The 18,713-nt window shown below is 52.5% G+C and overlaps 1 protein-coding gene across 5 annotated transcripts in view; it reads left to right on the top strand.

The window, feature by feature from the left end:
- Positions 1-18,503, top strand: part of ADCK1 (aarF domain containing kinase 1) — a 121,274-nt gene extending 102,771 nt beyond the window's left edge. For all 5 annotated transcript variants that reach the window (XM_081289933.1, XM_081289935.1, XM_081289936.1 and 2 more), the window contains 4 exons: positions 8,868-9,017; positions 11,448-11,645; positions 16,349-16,542; positions 17,831-18,503. In XM_081289933.1, coding sequence (XP_081146059.1) covers positions 8,868-9,017; positions 11,448-11,645; positions 16,349-16,542; positions 17,831-18,002 — 714 coding nt within the window. In that variant the 3' untranslated portion in view covers positions 18,003-18,503. The remainder of the gene's footprint in view (positions 1-8,867; positions 9,018-11,447; positions 11,646-16,348; positions 16,543-17,830) is intronic.
- Positions 18,504-18,713: the final 210 nt, after the last annotated feature.

Below are 18,713 nucleotides of genomic sequence, written 5' to 3' on the forward strand. Positions count from 1 at the left end.
CTCAGAAGCCTTGGGCCGGGCAGTGGGTGTGGGCCAGGTGCTCTCCAAGCTGTCCCTGACACCAGGGTGATAGGAGCAGCCCAGGGACAGGCTTCACTCTGCAAAAATGAATCTATCGTGCATCTCACCAGCCAGCAGGGAAGGCCCAGGCCTCACAGGGTGGAAGGCTCTAGGTGCCTTGAAGTTTCAAGTGGGCCTCTGGACGCGCGGATGCCAGTCCTGGGATGACCACCCTCCAGAGGACGCCCTGGCTGTGTTCTGGGGAAGGAAGTGCAGGGGACAGATAGAAGTGGCAGGGTGCAAAAATCCTACTCCAGATCCTGGGGTCGTGGCGTCCTGGCTGCTGTAAACTGGTGTCTGTGCTGGAAGGTGGCTCTGGAAGGGACCCCTCTTGATGGCCCCAGAGCCTGCACCCACTGGTTGAGTCAGCCCCGCTGCAGTCGGCACCCCTGTGAGGACCTGAACCCTGGGTTGACTAGCCAGTCCCGATGGACTCGGGGACGCACCAGGTTGGGAGGCCAAAGACATAGGTTCAAGCTCCAGCCCTACCAGTAGCTAGCTGTGTGGACATGGGCAAATCACCTGTCCTCTCTGGTCCTCAGGGATCACTGTCCTTTCCTTTTTGTTTTAATAGGGGGTCTCACTGTGTCACCCAGGCTGGTCTTGAACTCATGATCCTCCTGCCTCCTGAGTGGCTGGGGTCCTCAGTTTTCTTATCGAGGGTGTTTAACTAGCTGGATTCCAACCAAGGGTCCCTTCTACTTGAAAATTTTACCCAACAGGGATTCTTCAGCTCTGGGGGTGCTGACAGGGGTTCAGGAGCCATCTATTTCAGAATCACCTGAGAGCTTACTTAGCCATGCTGACTCCTGGGCACCTCCCCAGCCTTGTGAATCAGAATCTGCTGGGCAGGTGGCAAAACGGGGCATGATCTGCATTTAACAGACCCTCTGTGTGGTTCAGACCCTCACTGCAGCTCAGGACCCCACCTGGCAGGAAGCCAGAGGCTCCCACCCCAAGCTCTGCTTCCTACCTCCAGGCGGGAGACGGCCCACCTGGGGTGCTCACCTGCTGGGGAGCAGGGCCCTGGGAGCCAGCAGCCTGCACGGCCCTCGTTTGTTTGTGTCTCTGCCCAGAAGCAGATATTACGGAGGGCCCGACCCGGTGATCATATTTGCCAGTCACTTAGAGAGCTGGCGACAGCCACTGTCATTGATCTCATTAAAAGTAAAGGGCGACACTGGGGATGTGGCTCAAGCGGTAGCACGCTCGCCTGGTGTGCGTGCGGCCCGGGTTCGATCCTCAGCACCATATACAAACAAAGATGTTGTGTCCGCCGAGAACTAAAAAATAAATATTGAAATTCTCTCTCTCTTCTCTCTCTCTCACTCTCTCTTTAAAAAAAAAAAAAAAAAAAAAAAATAAAAGTAAAGGGCGTGCAGAGCCCGTTTTGCAGGCTGGATGGAGCCTCCTCGAGCCCCAGAAGGACTATTGATTGCGGAACCTTTATCGAAGGTTAATTGGATTTCAGTGAATGTGTGTTTAAGACCCTGCCTGGGCCGAGGCCCAATTTAATTGGCATGAAATTAGCCAAGAGAAAGGTGACAGAGCCGGGAACAGAGGGGTGGCAGGGACAGAGGATGGGCCCGGTGGGCAGACGCTGGCGGGAGGGGGCTGTCCCTGGGGTTTGGGAGCTGGCTGGGAAGGAGGTCCAGGGGCTCCTTGCTGTCACCATGGTCTTGGACTCAGTCCCCTGTTCTCAGGATAGCACTCCTGTGTGTTGGGTGCCCCTGAGTGGCTGTCTGTTCCCCTCTGTCAGGGATGGAAGGGGACTTGGGGACTTAGCTGAGATGTTTAGTCATTTAACTAATCCTTCTTCAGAACCCCAAAGCCCCATGTTCAGAATTGCTGGGGGACCCGAGCCTCCCCGGGGCTCCGAGGTGGTGAACGTGGAGCACCCCGTGGCCAGCTTGGGGGGCCATGCCTTCTGGCTTGCTGAGTCCTCCCGAGGTGGCTGGCCACCCCTGAGGCCAACACAGCTTGGCTCATCTCATCTCTTTGGCTCTTCTTGGTCTTTCCACTTTTTATGTGGGAATGGGATTTCACCCTCATTTTCCTTTAGTCATCTTAGAGGGGCTGGCGAGGGCCTGGAGTAATGGCTTGGGTTCACTCTGCCACGTTTAACCAGAAGCCCTGCTGCTGCTTCCTTCCCATAGTTTTTTTCTTTCTTTCTTTTTTTTAGTTGGATGGACCTTTGTTTTATTTATTTACTTATGTGTGGTGCTGAGGATCGAACCCAGGGCCTCACACATGCCAGACAAGCGCTCTACCGCTGAGCCACCACCCCAGCCCCCTCCCATAGTTTTAAAGTCCATTCCATGTCCCTCTTGGAGCAGTGAAGGTTTCGGCGCATGTCTTATTGAGCACCTACTATGTGCAGCTGCCCATCAGTGCTATAATAGAAGTGTGGACAGAGTGTGGCAGAGCAGGGGGGCTTCCCAGAGGTGCTGGGTAGGAAGCAGAGAGGGTTTCAGAGTCAGGACATCTGGGGTTGCGTCTGGCTCTGCCATTCCTCGTCCAGGTGCCCTGGGGTGGCTCACTTGTAGTCTGAGCCTGCTCATCTTCACAGTTGAAGGGATAACAACACTTCTCGACACTGCTGTTTGAACTTTGCAAGCCGTGAGGCTCTATTTCGAAAGTCATCTGTAATTCACAATGCATGAGGGTCCTGTTCACAGAGGCAAGTCCTCCTCCAGAATCTCCTTTGCTCCTCCCCTGTTCACCAGCCTCTGGAATCTGCAGGTATGTGGACCTGGAGTGGAGCATGAGGCCTCTGGTGCCCCCTCCAAAAGCCACGCCAGGGTTCCTGCCTCTGATCCCCACAATGAATGGGAGGATCATGTTCCAGCTCAGCTCACTCCCAGCTGCTGGGCCTTCCTGGCCCTCTGGTACCTGCAGATGCACGAACACCCTGTCTACTGACCCTGTCTGCTGACGTCACTAGAAAGGCGACACCTTCTGTCACCCTCTCCCCATTACTTCTTGGAAGTGTATGGAACTAGAGGGGCCCGGGTGCTCAAGGTGGGCTCCTGAAGTTTTATCTCTTCCCAGCAGAGGGGTCAGGAGAGGTCACTGACACCTGGAGTCAACCTTCCTGGACTCTGCCACTTGCTAGCCGTGTCCCCTTGGGGAAACTACCCTTTTGCAGGTGGGATTTAGAGAGGGACCCAGAGGGTTGTCTGATGGCTGAAGCGCCAGGCTCTCGGTGTGTGGCCAAGCCCTGTGTCCATGCTGGGAGCCCTGGGAACGGGCGTTGGCATTTCAACCCTCCGTGGCGCTCCTAGCACAGTGTCTGCCAAAGAGTCGGGGCAACAGGTAGGGAAGAGCCCCTTCTCCATTTTTCCGATTGACCCAGGCCAGGTGGATGTGAAGCTCTTTCTTTGGAGTGAGGGTTGCCCAAAGCGAGAGAGGCCAGGTGCCCACAGCTTTCTGTCCCTTTTCCTGTGGTGTCCAGTAGCCATGGCCGCTGGGACCCACTTCCCGCTGTCTGGGTGACCTGAGTGTCTCTGGCTGGAGACCCAAGCAGGCTTTCTTGGCCTGTGGCAGCTGCTCATGCCCTGGCTCAACAGAGAAAGGCCTGACCCAGAGGAATTTTTGCAAAGGTGCCTAGAAGTGCCACAGTCCGAGCCACTTCCTCAGTTGCTGTGACTAGCCTGGCACCTCTGCCTCCCTCCTCATGACGTCTCCAACACCACTTGTGGCCAGGTGGCTTCCAGCACCTTTGTGTTTGGAGCTTTTGCAGTGATCTGGTCTGTGCCCGGAGGCCTGGGCAGAACTGGGGGACAGGCAGGGAAAGTCTGAGTGATGAACCCCGTTACCCTTGACGTTGGGCGGCTTGTGTGATTGCTAACACCCTGCAGCACCAACCTGTGGCTTCTCTCTGAGATCTTGGCCTTGCTTCTGAGACGCCCCCCAGGAACATAAATAGACTTTCCCTTGGGGGTGGGAATAAATTAATTCATGCAATTATAAAATAATTAAAGTACTTTCAGCCGATTCAAGTTTTGAGGAAAATCCAAAAATAACTCCTTGATTTAAATATTATTTACTAAATTAATTCTTTACTCAGCCTTTTTTTAGAGTCCCGGTTTCCCCTCCTTCCCCACTGTGAGAGCATAAAGGCGTTGCATAATTACTGAAATCACTTGTGAGTGGCAGCCTTTTTGTAAGGAACAGTTGAAAGACTTCCTGGTGACTTTTTTCCTACGTGGCGCTGTACGATGTGGTTTTAGTTGCCACCTGTCCAGGATTGCCCAGGAAGATTCTTTTCTCCTCATGGTTTACCTTTACTGGACGGCTGGGGGAGGACCTTCAGCAATCTTCGGGACTGAGTGGAGAGGCAAGATAGCCTGACCATGGAGCACCTGTTATATGGCATCCGGTCACCAGGGTCTGGATCCCAGCATCACAAACTGTTGAGAAAGTGACCAAGTGCTTTCTTTCTTTCTTTTTTTTTTTTTTTTTTTTTTTTAGTACTGGGAATTGAAACTGCTGAGCCTCATCCCAGACCTTTTTAAAAATATTTTATTAGAGATAGGGTCTCACGGAGTTGCCGTGAGTTCTGATCCTCCTGCCTCAGCCTCCCAAGCCACGGGAATTTCAGGTGTACACCGCTACATTCTGCTTTTTTTTTTTTTTTAATTTTTAGTGTTTTCATTAAGTGTCATAATTATACATAACAGTGGGTTCATTGTGACATACGCACATAACCTTGTTTGTTCCAACTCATTCCCTGATACCTCCCCTGCCCCTCCTTCCTCCTCTCACCTCCCTCCTTGGTCCCGTTCCTGCTGATTTTTTCCTTGGGTGCCTTGCGATCACACCTGTGAGGTCATGGTGGTGTGTTCGTGCATGCAGACAGCATAAGTCACCTCGCCTCTTCCTCTTTTTTGTTTCACTTCATCGGTTTCCCGGGGACAGGGCTGGAGTGCTGGCTTGGTCCACATTAAGTACCTGGCACAGCCTGAGACCTGCCACCGTGCTGGAAGGGTGTTGCTCTCTGTCCTTAGGTGCCGCCGTCCTGGGGCCAAGGCCTTGTTAGGGACCCCATCATCTGTTCTCAGGCGGAGCCTTGGCTGAAGTCCATGGGAGCGGTGGGAGGGAGGCAGCTGTCAGGAAGGGCTTCAGGTTTCCCAGGGGCCCTCAGTGCCTCTGGGAGTCGGAGGGTGCCGGTTGCTCTTCTCTGGACAAATGGATTTCCCCAAAGACTATTTAGCACAAATTTAAAACCATGTTAAGAAAAATCAACCCAGACTGAGAGCGAGCTGAGGCCCAGAGAGTGTGGTGTGGCCTTTTCAAAGTCATTCTTGGGCCTCGTTCAGCCAGCCCCTTGAGGATTTTTTAACATCCAGGGACATGTACTTTTGTTTGACTTTGTTATTGACAATTCATTAAGGGCTCAGACTGGGGTCGTACATCACTGTATAGACCTTATCCAGGAGACATGCAAATAATTTCTGTCCTGTAGAAAAGATAACCCCAAAGGTTGGTTTTTTAATGCCCCATAGGACAATAACCAGTTTGTATTTCATCCAGGAATCTTAATCTCTTGCTCCTGTTGAAATCCCCTTAGTTACCCGCTTCCTCAAAATTCTTTTTGAACCGACTGTACCATCTCTCATGCTCCTTTATTAATGACTCTTCCAATCTTTGATGCATGTTCATTGTCTGTTTGTCTGGGCTGTGTTTTTAACTTCACAGTTACCCTTTGACCGTGATACTGGGTATTTTTTCCAAGTTTAAAATAAGAAGCTACAGCACTGAAAACACCCCCTGTCCAGCCACATTTGACCTTGAATCTCAAGGTCACTCTTTAAGGAAGTAGAGCAGATGGCCTAAGTCCCACTGAACTGCTAAGAGAACTTAGACCCAGACTGAGAAGGGAGGTGACTCCTGCCCCAGGCCACCCACGCCCCAAGTGGCAGAACCAAGATGGCTCCAGGGCCCAGCTGTTGGCTTAGGCTAGTCCCTGCCCCTTTCTGCCTTTCACATCTGTCTGTCCTTGGTGACATCTGGTTAAAATGACCACCACCAGTGGACCCACATAGGGGAAGACACCAAGGAGGCAGCTGGATGGGTGTATTGATATGGGCAGGGCCGCTCTGGGGGCTGCGCTTGTGTATCTGAGGCAGTGCAATGGCAGTGCCCCCTTATCCAGCAGCCGAGGTGGCCCAGTCCTCGTGGACAGCCCCCCCCCCACAGCCCCAGGGGCCATCTTTCATTGTAGTAATAAGGGGCCCAGAGCGATTAGCAATATTTTAGAAGGCTTAAGGGATATCATACATCTCCTAGTGACAGGTCTGCCCAGACTAAATGAAATGTCATTTCTCTGCTTTTTGGCTGAAATTCCGTCAGCTCAGTCTGGTGGCGCTGCTTATCTTGGACTGATCAGGAGCCCCGATTGGACCTTTCTATGCATCCTTGACAAATAAAAATGAATGATTACTTAATAAATGCAATCGGTTTGGCAGATACAGTGTGGCTTCTGGAAGCCCGGCGGCAGAAGCTCCAAGCAGCCCAACAATAGGGGTTCTTGGTGGCACAGAAATGGGGACTTGCTGACTGAGGTCCTTCTCCTGGGAAACAGAGAATGGTGGCCCTGGCACCCCTGGCATCTCAGCCTGTCTGGGAACCTGACCTAAGGCAGAGTTCTGCTGGTGTGAATGGACACCAGGTCCTAGGGTGTCCCTTACTCCCAAGGAAAAGGCCAGCCGGAGAGCTGGCATGGCAATAGGGCAGGGTCTTGAACATCTTCCTCTCTTCAAAGGTGTCATGAAACCAGGTCCACCTGCCTCCAGGAGCGCTCTGAGGCACCAGTAGCAGCAATCACAGAGGCAACTGGGAGAGGCTAGGTCACAGGCACTGTGACATCTCCTTTGCCTCCAGATAGCACTATTGCTATTTCCATTTTACTGAAGCTGAGCGTATCAGCAGCTTGTTGAAGGTCCCAGAGCTCAGCTGAGAAGTGCAGAAGTAGGTGTGGGCCACACAGCAGGTGTGGGCTTTCTAGAAGGCGGTGGGATTGAGTCCTGGCTCTGCTCTTGTCAGCTGTGGCTGTGGCTGAGTGAACCTCCCTGTCTCATTCTGATTCTAGCCCCATCCCCTGGGGCTCTGAATAAGGACGTTGGCTATTGTTCCTAAAGTACGGATTTTTCTTGATCTTTTTTTTTGATCGGTTAATGTAGTGCTCCTTGTAATTGATTGGGTTTCAGAGGAGATTAATGAGGTGAGGATAAGCATTCAAGGTGGGAACCACAGCATCTCAGAAAGCCACGAAGAGGTGAGGGTCTCGCTTACCTTGAACGCAGGGCCTTAGAGTCAGTCACATGTTTGGTGCTGTTATAAGCAAGTGCGTACATAACAGAGCCAGTTTATGGTATGCAAATGATGCCGCCATATAATAAAGCTGTTTAACAAAACAGAGCCCCTCCCTGCTGTCTTGGAGTTTAGGATGGTGGGCTATGTGGTCATTAATCAAATAATCACACAGATAATTGCTAGTACCATGAAACTAAATCACAGCAACCTAGGAGTATATGGCAAGAGAACCTCTTCTAGCCTGGGAGGTTAGGAAAGGTTTCCCCAGGGAGGCAAAGCTGACCTAGGTGGGCAGGAAGAGAAAGCCTGAACCTGATGATGGGGTGGTGGCAGGAATGCTTCTGGAAGTGGTAATAGCTTGTGCAAAAGCCCTGGGGTAGAAAAGCACAGGAATCAGTGGAGAAAGGAAGTGTGGATGGGAGTGCGGTGTTGACGTGGTGCAAGGTGAGACCGTGGAGGGAGGCCGGGCCTGGTGGTGCAGGACTTTGTAGGTTGAGGAAAGAACCTATTCCTGTGCTCCCCACTCATGAGCCCTCGCTCCTGTTCTCTGGTTGGGATATGTTTGTTGATGACCATGGGGTCCAGCTGAGGCTGAGTGGAATGCCAAGGGCAGCTGGTGTCCTGGGGTGCCAGCTCTCTGCTGGAGCAAGTCTTTCTCCCCTGGAAACCTGTCCACAAGACATCTCGGGGCCCAGGTCTGACTCTATTCAGCAACCGTTCCCTAGCTGCAAAGAGGCTTTTAGCTTTAATAAAAACAGGAGTAGAGATAAGAGCCTGCCTCTGCAGGGAGAGCACCAGTGACAGGATGATTTAAATGGCCTCTCCAGTGTCATTTCTTCTGTGCAGACATCATAAATCAGATTAGCACTGGGCGCTAGGGAGGGAGGGCAGCTGGGAGAGGCCTGGACACTGGGTCTGTCTGGGACCGGCCCAGCACCAACGGGACAGCCCCCAAATGGGGTACCGAGTCATCTGTTCCTGATCCTCGGCCCCCAGCCCTGTTCTTTGGCAAAGGGACGGTGTGGGTGGGCGAGCTCTCCCAGCCCAGCTTCTCACCCCTTCTCAGCTTTGGGGAGGGAAGCAAGAGGGGCTGATGAGGGAGCAGGAGGGTGGCGGGCCGTGTGGGGGTGGAGCACGACAGCCCTGGACAAAGCAGAAGCAGCCCCCCTCCTCCATGACCATACTTGGAAATCACCTTGGGGACTTTAAGAAAACACTGGTGCTCAATACCATCCTGGTACCGTCCGCAGCATTTCTGAGCTCCAGGTGGCTCTAATGGGTGGAGGAGTGAAGAAGGATTGGATCAGAGTGTGGCTGTGTCTTAAATGCAAGAACCAGACCGTCTCAAATCATGACCTCCCGCACCTCCACTCAGGCCTACCCAGTCCTTTGGGTCTCTCTTAAAATGAGCAGATTGAGGGACCAGAGGGGAGCTCCCTGACATGGGCGAGAATGGAGCCGGACTCCCACGTGCCTCCCTTCCCTTTCAGATCTCCTGCCACCTGGGCAAGATGTACAGCGAGATGATCTTTGTCAACGGCTTCGTGCACTGTGATCCCCACCCGGGCAACGTGCTGGTGCGGAAGCATCCGGACACCGGCAAGGCAGAGGTCATCCTGCTGGACCACGGTCTCTACCAGGTGGGGGAAGCCTTCCCACCCAGCCCCAGGGAGTATGCTGCCTGGGGCCAGAGCTGGCTGATATTCCCCATCAGTCACAGAACTGGGAAGCGGATTGTCAAGGTAGCAGGGTGGAGGGCCTCCCTCCCCCAGGAACCATCATTTTATGCACTGTCCTGAGAGCTCTGTGAGGTCCGTCACACCTCCTCTACAGAGGGTCGTGAGGAGTAGATAGAAAGGTGCTTGTGCCTGTGACTCTGTCTCCAGGGGACTGCAGGCCCAGGCACCTGCCTGGGCGGTGAACTGCCAGGTGCAGGAGCCAGGGCTTCTGGGGAAGGGTAGCTCCACCTTCAGCCCCAGGGAGGGTGGAAGATGTGGTGGAAAGGGCTGCGCGGAGCTGACGGAGCTGGTGGTGCAGACTTCACTCTCTAAGATCAGGAGAGTGCTGCTCTCACCCAGAATTAAGGGAACCCCCAGCATCATGTCAGGCAGATGTGACCTAGACAATGAGGACTTTGTTCTCCCCATAACAAGAAGCCTGTAATCCATCTCCCTCCTTATTTATTTTCCCATTCCCCACCCAGCCTCTTATATGTAATTTTGTATAGCAATGAGGGTCTCCCTTCATTTCCATGCAATTTTCCTCATCTCTCCCTTTCCCTCCCATCTCATGTCACTGATTAATGTTACTCTTTTCTTCCTACTCTTCCTCCCTGCTCTGTTCATATTTGCTCTCATTATATCAAAGAAGACATTTGGCACTTGTTTTTTAGGGATTGGCTAGCTTCACTAAGCATAATCTGCTCTAGTGCTGTCCATTTCCCTGCAAATTCTATGATTTTGTCATTTTTTATTGCTGCATAGTACTCCATTGTGTATAGATGCCACATTTTTTTTATCCATTCATCTACTGAGGGGCATCTGGGTTGGTTCCACAGTCTAGCAATTGTGAATTGTGCTGCTATGAACATCGATGTGGCAGTATCCCTGTAGCATGCTCTTTTAAGGTCTTCAGGGAATAGTCCAAGAAGGGCAATAGCAGGGTCAAATGGTGGTTCCATTCCCATCTTTCCCAGGAATCTCCAAACTGCTTTCCAAATTGGCCGCACCAATTTGCAGTCCCACCAGCAAGGTACAAGTGTACCCTTTTCTCCACAACCTCTCCAGCACTTGTTGTTGTTTGACTTCATAGTGGCTGCCAGAGAGTAAAAGGGAGGGGAGGGGAGGGGGATAGTGGGGGATAGGAAAGGGAGCAGAGTACAACAATTACCAATAGGGCATTATGTAAAATTGTGGATGTGTAACCGATGTGACTCTACAATCTGCATTTGGGGTAAAATTGGGAGTTCATAACCCACTTCAGTCTAATGTATGAAATATGATATGTCAAGTGCTTTGTAATGTTGTGAACAACCAATAAAAAAAAATAAATAAAGTGAAAAAAGAAAAAAAAAAAAAAAAAAAAACAAGAAGCCTGGAGGGGGATGCGTCTAGGTGAACCGTGGGCTTCTGCTTGGGAAGTTCACTGCCTGTCTGGGTCTCCAGGCCTGGATTGATTCCTTGGGGATGGTCCTGGGGAGTTTCTGCAGTGGTCTTCTATCCCAGTGGCCCCCGGGGCCCTGATGCTGCATCCCAGAATCTTGGCTTCCTCTGAAAGGCTTCATGAAGTAGGGTACATCATGTTAAGTCAGCCTTGGTCACGAGGAGTCCCGAAATGAATGACGGCCCCGACACAAGAGAAGTTTGATTGCAGTTTTGGAAGCAGCAGAGTCAGCAGGGCGCTGCCAGTAGCAGGGGAGAGGACTCAGAGTACATGCATGGGAAAGTTCTGGAGACATAGAGCTTCTGCTGCATCCCAACAGGCAGGCAGAGGACCACATCTAGCTTCAAAGGAGGTTGGGAAACTAGCTTGTCCCAGAGAAGAAGAGGAGAGGATAGATTTTGGTGGGGGATTAGCAATCTCTGCCACTCCTGAGTGATTCCAAGTGTTGCCAAATACAGGTTGAGCCTGCCTAATGTGAAATCCAAAGTGCTTTCAAACTCCAAGCTTTTCAAGTGCCATGACACTGAGTAGAAAATTCCATGCCATGAGACTTTGTTTCATGCACAAAATTACTAAGCATGTTTTATAAAATTGCCTTTAGGCTTATGTGTATAAAGTACATGTGAAACATAAAGGAATTTTCAGTTTGGATTTGGGTCTCTTCCCCAAGATACTATGTCTATGCAAGTATTCAAAAATCTGGAAGCATCCAAAAATCGAAAATACTTCCCGGCCCAAGCATTTCAGATAAGGGATAGTCAACCTAGAGGAGCTTTAAAAACTTGGGCCTTCAAGGATGGCCGGACTTCAGGGGAGAAGCAGGCATCATGGGGAGCCGTGGCAAGCAGGGGGTTAGGACTTTGGTAGGGAGAGGAGACTCAGGTCCCACCACCACTGTCCCCCCACAGGTGCTCACGGAGGAGTTCCGCCTGGACTACTGTCACCTGTGGCAGTCTCTGATCTGGATGGACATGGAGGGGGTAAAGAAGTACAGCCAGCGCCTGGGGGCCGGGGATCTCTACCCCTTGTTTGCCTGCATGCTGACAGCCCGGTCCTGGGACTCGGTCAATAGGGGCATCAGCCAAGCGCCAGTCACTTCCTCCGAGGTAGGTGGCCCCTCCTGGCCCTCCTTCCTCCCCTTCTAAGCCAGGGTCTTGGGGAGGAAGACCCGGGGAGCTTGTGTATATGTCGGGAGGAGAATGAACTAGATGAGAAGCAGGAGGGGGAAGAGACAGTGTCCCTGTATGGAGGAGGGTCAGGGGAAGACATCTCACTGCCTGCCGCCCCAGGCCTTATCAGCTTGGAGGAGAAACAAGGTCGTGTGGCTGCAATATCCATACTCTTGTGCTTTAGCTTTGACTGGCTCACATGAGATTTTTAGGCTTCCTCCAGCTTCTCCCCCAAGACTCTGGGCCTCCTCAGGGACTGTCTCCTTCCTAAGTCTCTTCTGCTGTCATTGTCCTTCCAGGCTGCATGGTCGGGAGGGCCCTTTGCTTTCCCGTGTGATACTCAAGTGGCCCTGCTCTGCTCACCCTGTTGACCTGCAGACTCTTTAGTGAAACAGCTTCTTCTGTTCTTTATCCGTTGCTGCTTTCTCCATGGGCCTAGACAGGGTCACATGGGTCTGACTCGGAGACAGATCCTGGGAACACCTTCTCCCCATGCTCCTGCCCACCTCTGCCCCCCGGCAGCTCTCCAGGGAAGGAGGCCTCTCCTTCTCTCCTGGCATTGACTTCTGTCTGTCCCTTCTGTCAGTTTCCAGGCCCATCCGTGCTGGCCTGTATCTTGGTGATGGACAGATTTGAACTCCACCTGAGGCCTCTGCTCACTGCAGGGGACGGGGTACCAATCATGATGTCGGAAAGCCTGGGCTTAGGTTCTGGCACCTCCTTTTCCTGATGTCATGACCTGGGGTGTTCTTGTCACCCCTTTGGGCCTCAGGGGCCTCCCCTGCAAGCTGCTTTGTGGTAGGTAGGTGGCTTTTGGATTGGCTGGATCCAGAGTCGCAGATGATATCTCCAAGCATCCATCTCTTCATCTCTTGGCTGCACTTTCCTCCAAGTTGACATCATTCTCCAGCAAGTTGGTGGCAAAGATGACCACCTGCTCTTCTGGGCCCCACAGTCCATCTCAGAAGAGAGACAGTCTCCTTTTGTAAAACAGGGACAGTAGGACTGATGATTCTGATTTACTAATCGTGCATGTAGGGCGCCTACCAACAGTTCCTGAAGTTCATTCATCCAACAAGCATTTGTTTTTGCCGGATCTTGGGCTCGGCACTGAGGATGCTGTGACCTACGGGCAGACGGGCCTTTTGTGTAATTTCCACTTTGGTTGCGAGAGACAGACAGTAAATAAGTGAACAAACAAGTAAGAGGAATAATTGCAGGTTATGGGCATCGTGGAGGAAATAAGCAGGATCATATCTGCAAAGGGAGTTGAGGTGCTCAGAGACGACCTTGACGAGGACATTGGAGCTAAGGCACAGAGGGCAAGAAGGGCAGCAGCACCAGGAAGAGATTGAAGGAAGCATTTGTAGCACACTAAGGCCCAGGGGTAGGAGAGTTTGGTAGGGTTCAGAGTGTGGGGAGGAGGTTGGTGGGATGGGAAGAATTTGGAGTGCTGGCCGGAAGAGAATCCCATGGGCCTTATAAGCCACAGAGGGAAGTTCAGATTCATTCTCAGCATAAAGCAAAGCCTTGGATGGGCTTTAAACAGAAGCAGATGCTCAGACCTGCTACTTTTAAGTGTCTCTAAAGTGGGGTGAGATGAGCCCTGGGCCATTGGTTAGGAGGTCAGGCCAGGCCTCCAGGTGGAGGTGAGGGGTCAGACCACGCTGGTGGCAACAAAGATGGAGACTAGAGGCGGAGGTGGAGGAGAGAGAGCAGCAGAATCAAGGTTGCAGCGTCCTAAGGGGGGAGCAGCTGCTGCTTCTAGAAGCAGGGGAAACTTTGGAAAGGGCATGTTTGGGGCAGGACTAGGCACTGGTTCTCTCGAGCAGATAGGGATGTCCTGGGAAGTGAAGACCACAGCTCAATGAAGAGGTCCTGTTGGGCTATCCATTTGTGAGTCTTTAGCCTGTAGATGGTACTTAAAGCCACAGTGCTGAATGAGGTCTTGTGGCCCATGGTAGGTATGCAGTGGAGGACATGCATATTCATTATCTAAGATGGAGTTTTGTGCTTGCATTCTTATGACTTCATGAAGACCAGTTAAAAAGCCGATGCTTTGAAGAAGCCAAACCTCCAGGAAGCCTTTCCTTACCCTCTTCATAGAAAGTCACCCATCCATACTTGAATCACTCTAGGGCAAGTGGCTCACTGTCCCTTGCAGAGTAGTCCCGTCTGTCCATCTTCACTGTCTAATTACAGGGAGGGGCCTTGTCTTGCACATCTTTTTATAAGGTCCCTGCAGTCTAGATCTAGCAGACAGGTGTTCGTGTAGGTTCTCGAGACCCTGACTCTAACTGCTCATTTGGACATGAACCCAGACAGACTGAGGGCGAACTGAGCCGGGTCAGACCAGCCCAACCTTGCCTCTGAGATCTCCAGGCTCTTTCTGAAATCTGCTGTCATTCAGAATTAAGGGAACCCCCAGCATTGGATCAGGGAGGATGTTTTCCCCAACAAAATATAGCCTAAACAACAATGAGGAACTCGTTCTCTTCGTCACAAAAAGCCTGGAGAGAGGCAGGTCCAGGTTAGTTAACTCAGCATGGGCTGGGGATGTGGCTCAACTGGTAGCGCGCTCGCCTGGAGTGCGTGAGGCCCGGGTTCGATCCTCAGCACCACATACCAACAAAGATGTTGTGTCCGCCGAGAACTAAAAAAAAAAAAATAAATAGTTAACTCAGCACATCAACAGCCTGGGGGCTCTGGGCTCCATTCCTGTTGATTCTCTGGGCATTTCTCCCATGATTCCAAGATGGCCGGGGCAGTTCCAAGCTTCACATCTTTATTCAGTGGTGGCCACAGGCAGGAACCAGGGGCTGTTTCCTCTCATGTATCATTTCTGAAGGGCAAGAGACCCTTTCCTAGAAGTCCCCCAGCTGACTTGTCCTGTGTGTCTTTGGCCAACATTGTGTCATGTGAGGGAATGAGTACTCAGAGCCAGCTTTGGCTGAGAGCCTCACCCCCAGGGCTAGCAAAGGGCTCTGAGCCCCAGAAGAGCAGGACCCAAATGAACAAAATTGTTTTTTTTAACAAAGGACAGTGGGGGAATGGCTGCTCGGTAGGCACCCAACTAGGTCTATTCCAGACACCCACCATTAAGCTGTGGGTGCCTACGCCGGCAGGCTCTACTGCTCTAAGATCTACCCCTGGGAGGCACCCTCGGGTGAGTGGTGCTGTAGTCCCATTGGGGAGCCAGGTCTTGGTCTGGACTTAGCACTCAGGCAGGGCCACCTGCAGCTATGACAGTGCCCAGCCTCTTGGTGTCTGGCTGCCGCGGAGACATCCCAGTGTGCTAGCTCAGCGACGTGATGATCAGCAGTGTTGTCAGGCTTCTGAAGGCACCGGGACTCTGTCTCAGCTGCGGAAAGCAGTGGGGGAAAGGGCTTTTGGCAGAACTGCTGGGCTGTTGTTAGGACTCAGAGGCACCAAGTGCTTCTCTGTGCCTTGTCTCTGATGACCCTCTCCATGCAGCTGGGTCACTTGCCTCTCCCCCTCCATCCCACACAGAGGGTGGTAGCATGTCCAGTTTTGGGGTGAGGACCCTGAGTGGAAGGAGATCCAGGACTGCTTGAAGGCCTGCAGTCCTACAGCGAGGTGGGCAGGGAGCATGGCCAGGCGGGGAGGGGGGAGGGCGTGGGCTCCGGAGTCAGGCTGCTGGTGGGATCCTGACCCACCGCTTACCTGCTCTGCAACCTGGGAAGGTCCCTTGACTTCTCAGTGCCTCCGTTTCTTCCTGCCTGCTTTCCATTTATTTTGCAAGGGGATGGAATCCAGGGCCTTGCATATGCTAGGCAAGGGCTCCATCCCTGAGCTCCATCCCCAGCCCCGTGTCCTCACCTTTAATGGAGATAATACACTCAACCTGATAGACTTGTTATGAGGGTTAAATAAATTAATGTATGTGACATTTTCAGAGTTCCTGGCCTTTCCAAGGCATGGTGGTCCCCACCACAATCGTCACCTTCATCATTTTCCTGGAGACTGCTGAAGGGCCAGAGCCACGCTGTCATGCCCAGGATTGTAGGCAGTTACTCACCTACGCCTTTGTAGAGCTCAGTGACAGGGAAAGGAGGGACGCCGGGTCCCAACTTAAACACCCGATGGTGAGGGCCGTGGGATGGCCCTGGATCCTACTCTGGGCAATGTGGGATGAGACTGGCTGCAGTGCAGGACACAGTGACCCACAGGGGGACGTGGCTGGTGGGTGGATCTGGTGGGGTGCAGATTATGGGGCAGGACTTGGGGGCTGGGTTGGAGTCAGGAGCTCAGACCTATGGGCTAGGTCAACCTGTGCTTGGCTGGCGGGGGACATGGCTTGACTTTCAGGGCTTCTTGTTGGCCTGCCCTGAAATGGGTGGCAGAGCCTTAAAGAGTCCCCTGGCTCTTCTGAGTGTGCTCCTGAGCTGCATTAGTGCTTGTCTAGGGGCTGGGCTGGGCCTCTGGTCTCTGTGGTCAGGCTGTGGAGCTGTGGGGCTTCTCTTTGAGGAGTGTTCTTAGTGGTGTCAGGAGGGCTGTGCTGGAAGCTTCTGCCTGGAGCTTCCTTGAAGCTCCTCTGGTCACAGACTGCCCAGACTTTTGCCACCCGGGCTCCACTTCCCCTCTGACCATCCACTTCTGTCTCCCTGTTGCTGCCCCAGGACTTAGAGATCCGCAACAACGCCGCCAACTACCTCCCCCAGATCAGCCAGCTCCTCAACCACGTGCCGCGCCAGATGCTGCTCATCTTCAAGACCAATGACCTGTTGCGCAGCATTGAGGCCACCCTGGGCACCCGCGCCTCTGCCAGCTCCTTCCTCAACATGTCACGGTGCTGTGTCCGGGCGCTAGCCAAGTGAGTATGGGCCCTGTTCTGGTCCCCTCTCAGCTCCCAGCCTGCCCAGGGCTCCTGCTTGCCTCTGCTATTCCCACAGTCCATGGGCGCCATCTGCATTTCCCAATCTCCACTTCTCCATGCCGGGGGAGCTGAGGTTAGAAAACAGCTCTGGTGAACTGGCAGGTGTCCTGCGTCCGTGTCTTTGGGTCTCCCAGAGTCACTTGTATATGAAAGGGTGGATTCTAGGATGTCATCTTCCCAATTCAGCTTCTAGATGAGTCTTGCCCACACTGAAGTTTGAAAGGTTTTGGGGAGTCTCAGCCCTTTGCAGGTGTCCCTGGGTTTGGGGTCAGGAAGCCTTGGTGTGACCCAATCTCTAACTGGTCTTGGGACTTGGCTCTCTGTGATTGGCCCAGCAGGTAGGCCAGTGGCTCTTTTTCCTGCAGAGTGGCTGGCCAGCAGGCTGTCTTGGAATTTCAGGCCTTTTAGTTGTCTCAGTGCCTTTGGGGTGCTGGTGAGGAAGGGAAGGTGCTTTCTCAGGGAGCTCATTCCAGAGGAACAAGGACTCTGGCCTCCCGTGGGGTGGGGTGGAATACCTTGGAAGGAACGTGCCCTCGTGGAATGTTCTCACTGGCTTGGGGTCCACTCCTAGCCCATCTCTCCTGGGCAGGAAATGGGTCTTTCTGGGAAACTACTCGGATTTGACCACATATATCATGTACCTTCTATCAGATATCAAATTAGATCACAGCAAAATATACCACACCCTGAAAGAGCTGGCCATGATTCATTCTTCCTCTGAGGGCTTGGGAAGTCAGGTCTTGAATAGGTCATCGTCATAAACACCAATTTTTATTGTGTCCTTTGTTGGTACAGAAGGGATGGAGCTGGGCTAATGTGTAATGGCCTCAGCCTCCCTGGACATGACCAGGTTTTCAAGTGACTCTTGTCCTGAGCAAATTTGGAAAAGCTTTCAGTATATTTGAGCTTGGGGAATTCTGGGTTGGCATATATTTACTATACTTTTGGGAAAAGAAGTTTTGGAATATTCCACCCAGTGAGCCTGTCCGACCTCTGACGCCCTGTGAAACAGCTGCTTTTCCTTACCCCATTTATTTGAAAAACTGCTTTGGCGTGTTTGAGGTCCTCTGACCCTGTGGTCGGGCAGTGGCATGATCAGGTAACCAAGAGTAGTCCCCAGGGGCAGGGGCTGGTGCGTTGGCCAAAGCCACCATCTCTTGTTTTTCTCAGTTGTACTGAGCTACTGTCCTGACTGCTTATCTCTCCTTTCTTGCCCTTCCTCCAGGCACAACAAGAAGAATGCCTGTTCGTTCTTCAGAAGGACCCAGATCTCTCTCAGCGAGGCCTTTAACTTGTGGCAGATCAGCCTTCACGAACTCCTGCTGCGTGTGAAGGGGCTGAGGCTGCCCGGCTGGGTCTCGGCCCTGCTTTGCTGGCTCTTCCCTGTTTCACTTTGAGCTACTCCTTAACTCCTGCCCCTTCGTGGTGGATTTCCACTCCTGTCTTTCCTGCATTCCCTGACTCCACCCACCTTCTCTGCCTCATAGTGGTCAGGAGTCCCAGGGTCCCTCATGGCCTGTGGCACCATCATGCTTCACCTTTGGAATCCCTGTGCCCACACTTGTCTCAGGTACCGTGGACGAGGTTTCTGTCCTTCCCCAGGGAGAAGATGCAGTAGCCTACTTCCCACTGCTGTGTGGCCACTGGCTGGACACCACCCCCATTTCTGGTCACCCATTCTATTTTCAGGATGGACCACACGTGCACGGAGAGCACATTTAACTCATAGGAAGTTTGATTTTGTCAGAGGTGAGCATGGTCCCTGATCCCGAGGGAGAACAGGCTTCCTCTCCTTGCCATGTCACTCCCCAGAGGTGCCATCTGAGTGTGTCAGTGGTGCCATGGTGACCCTGTTGGTGTTTTATGTATCGTGTTTCAGTAAATCCCTCTCAAGTTTGCAGGGTTGTCTGTCCTGACTCACTGGTTCCCGCCCTGCCTTGGCCACATGCCCATTCACACTGTGTCCCTGGCCCTTGCCACACCACTTAGAGCAGCTCTAGGAAGACCTGGGAGATGAAGTCAGAGTTTGGTTGGTGGCATTTTTATTCCACACTGGCCAGTAGTGGACTTGAATGCCTAGTGCCAAGAGGGTCTTCTGCTTGGCATCC

The sequence above is a fragment of the Spermophilus citellus genome (assembly GCF_964194105.1).
Source record: "Spermophilus citellus genome assembly, chromosome: 4".
NCBI classification, from domain to species: domain Eukaryota; kingdom Metazoa; phylum Chordata; class Mammalia; order Rodentia; family Sciuridae; genus Spermophilus; species Spermophilus citellus.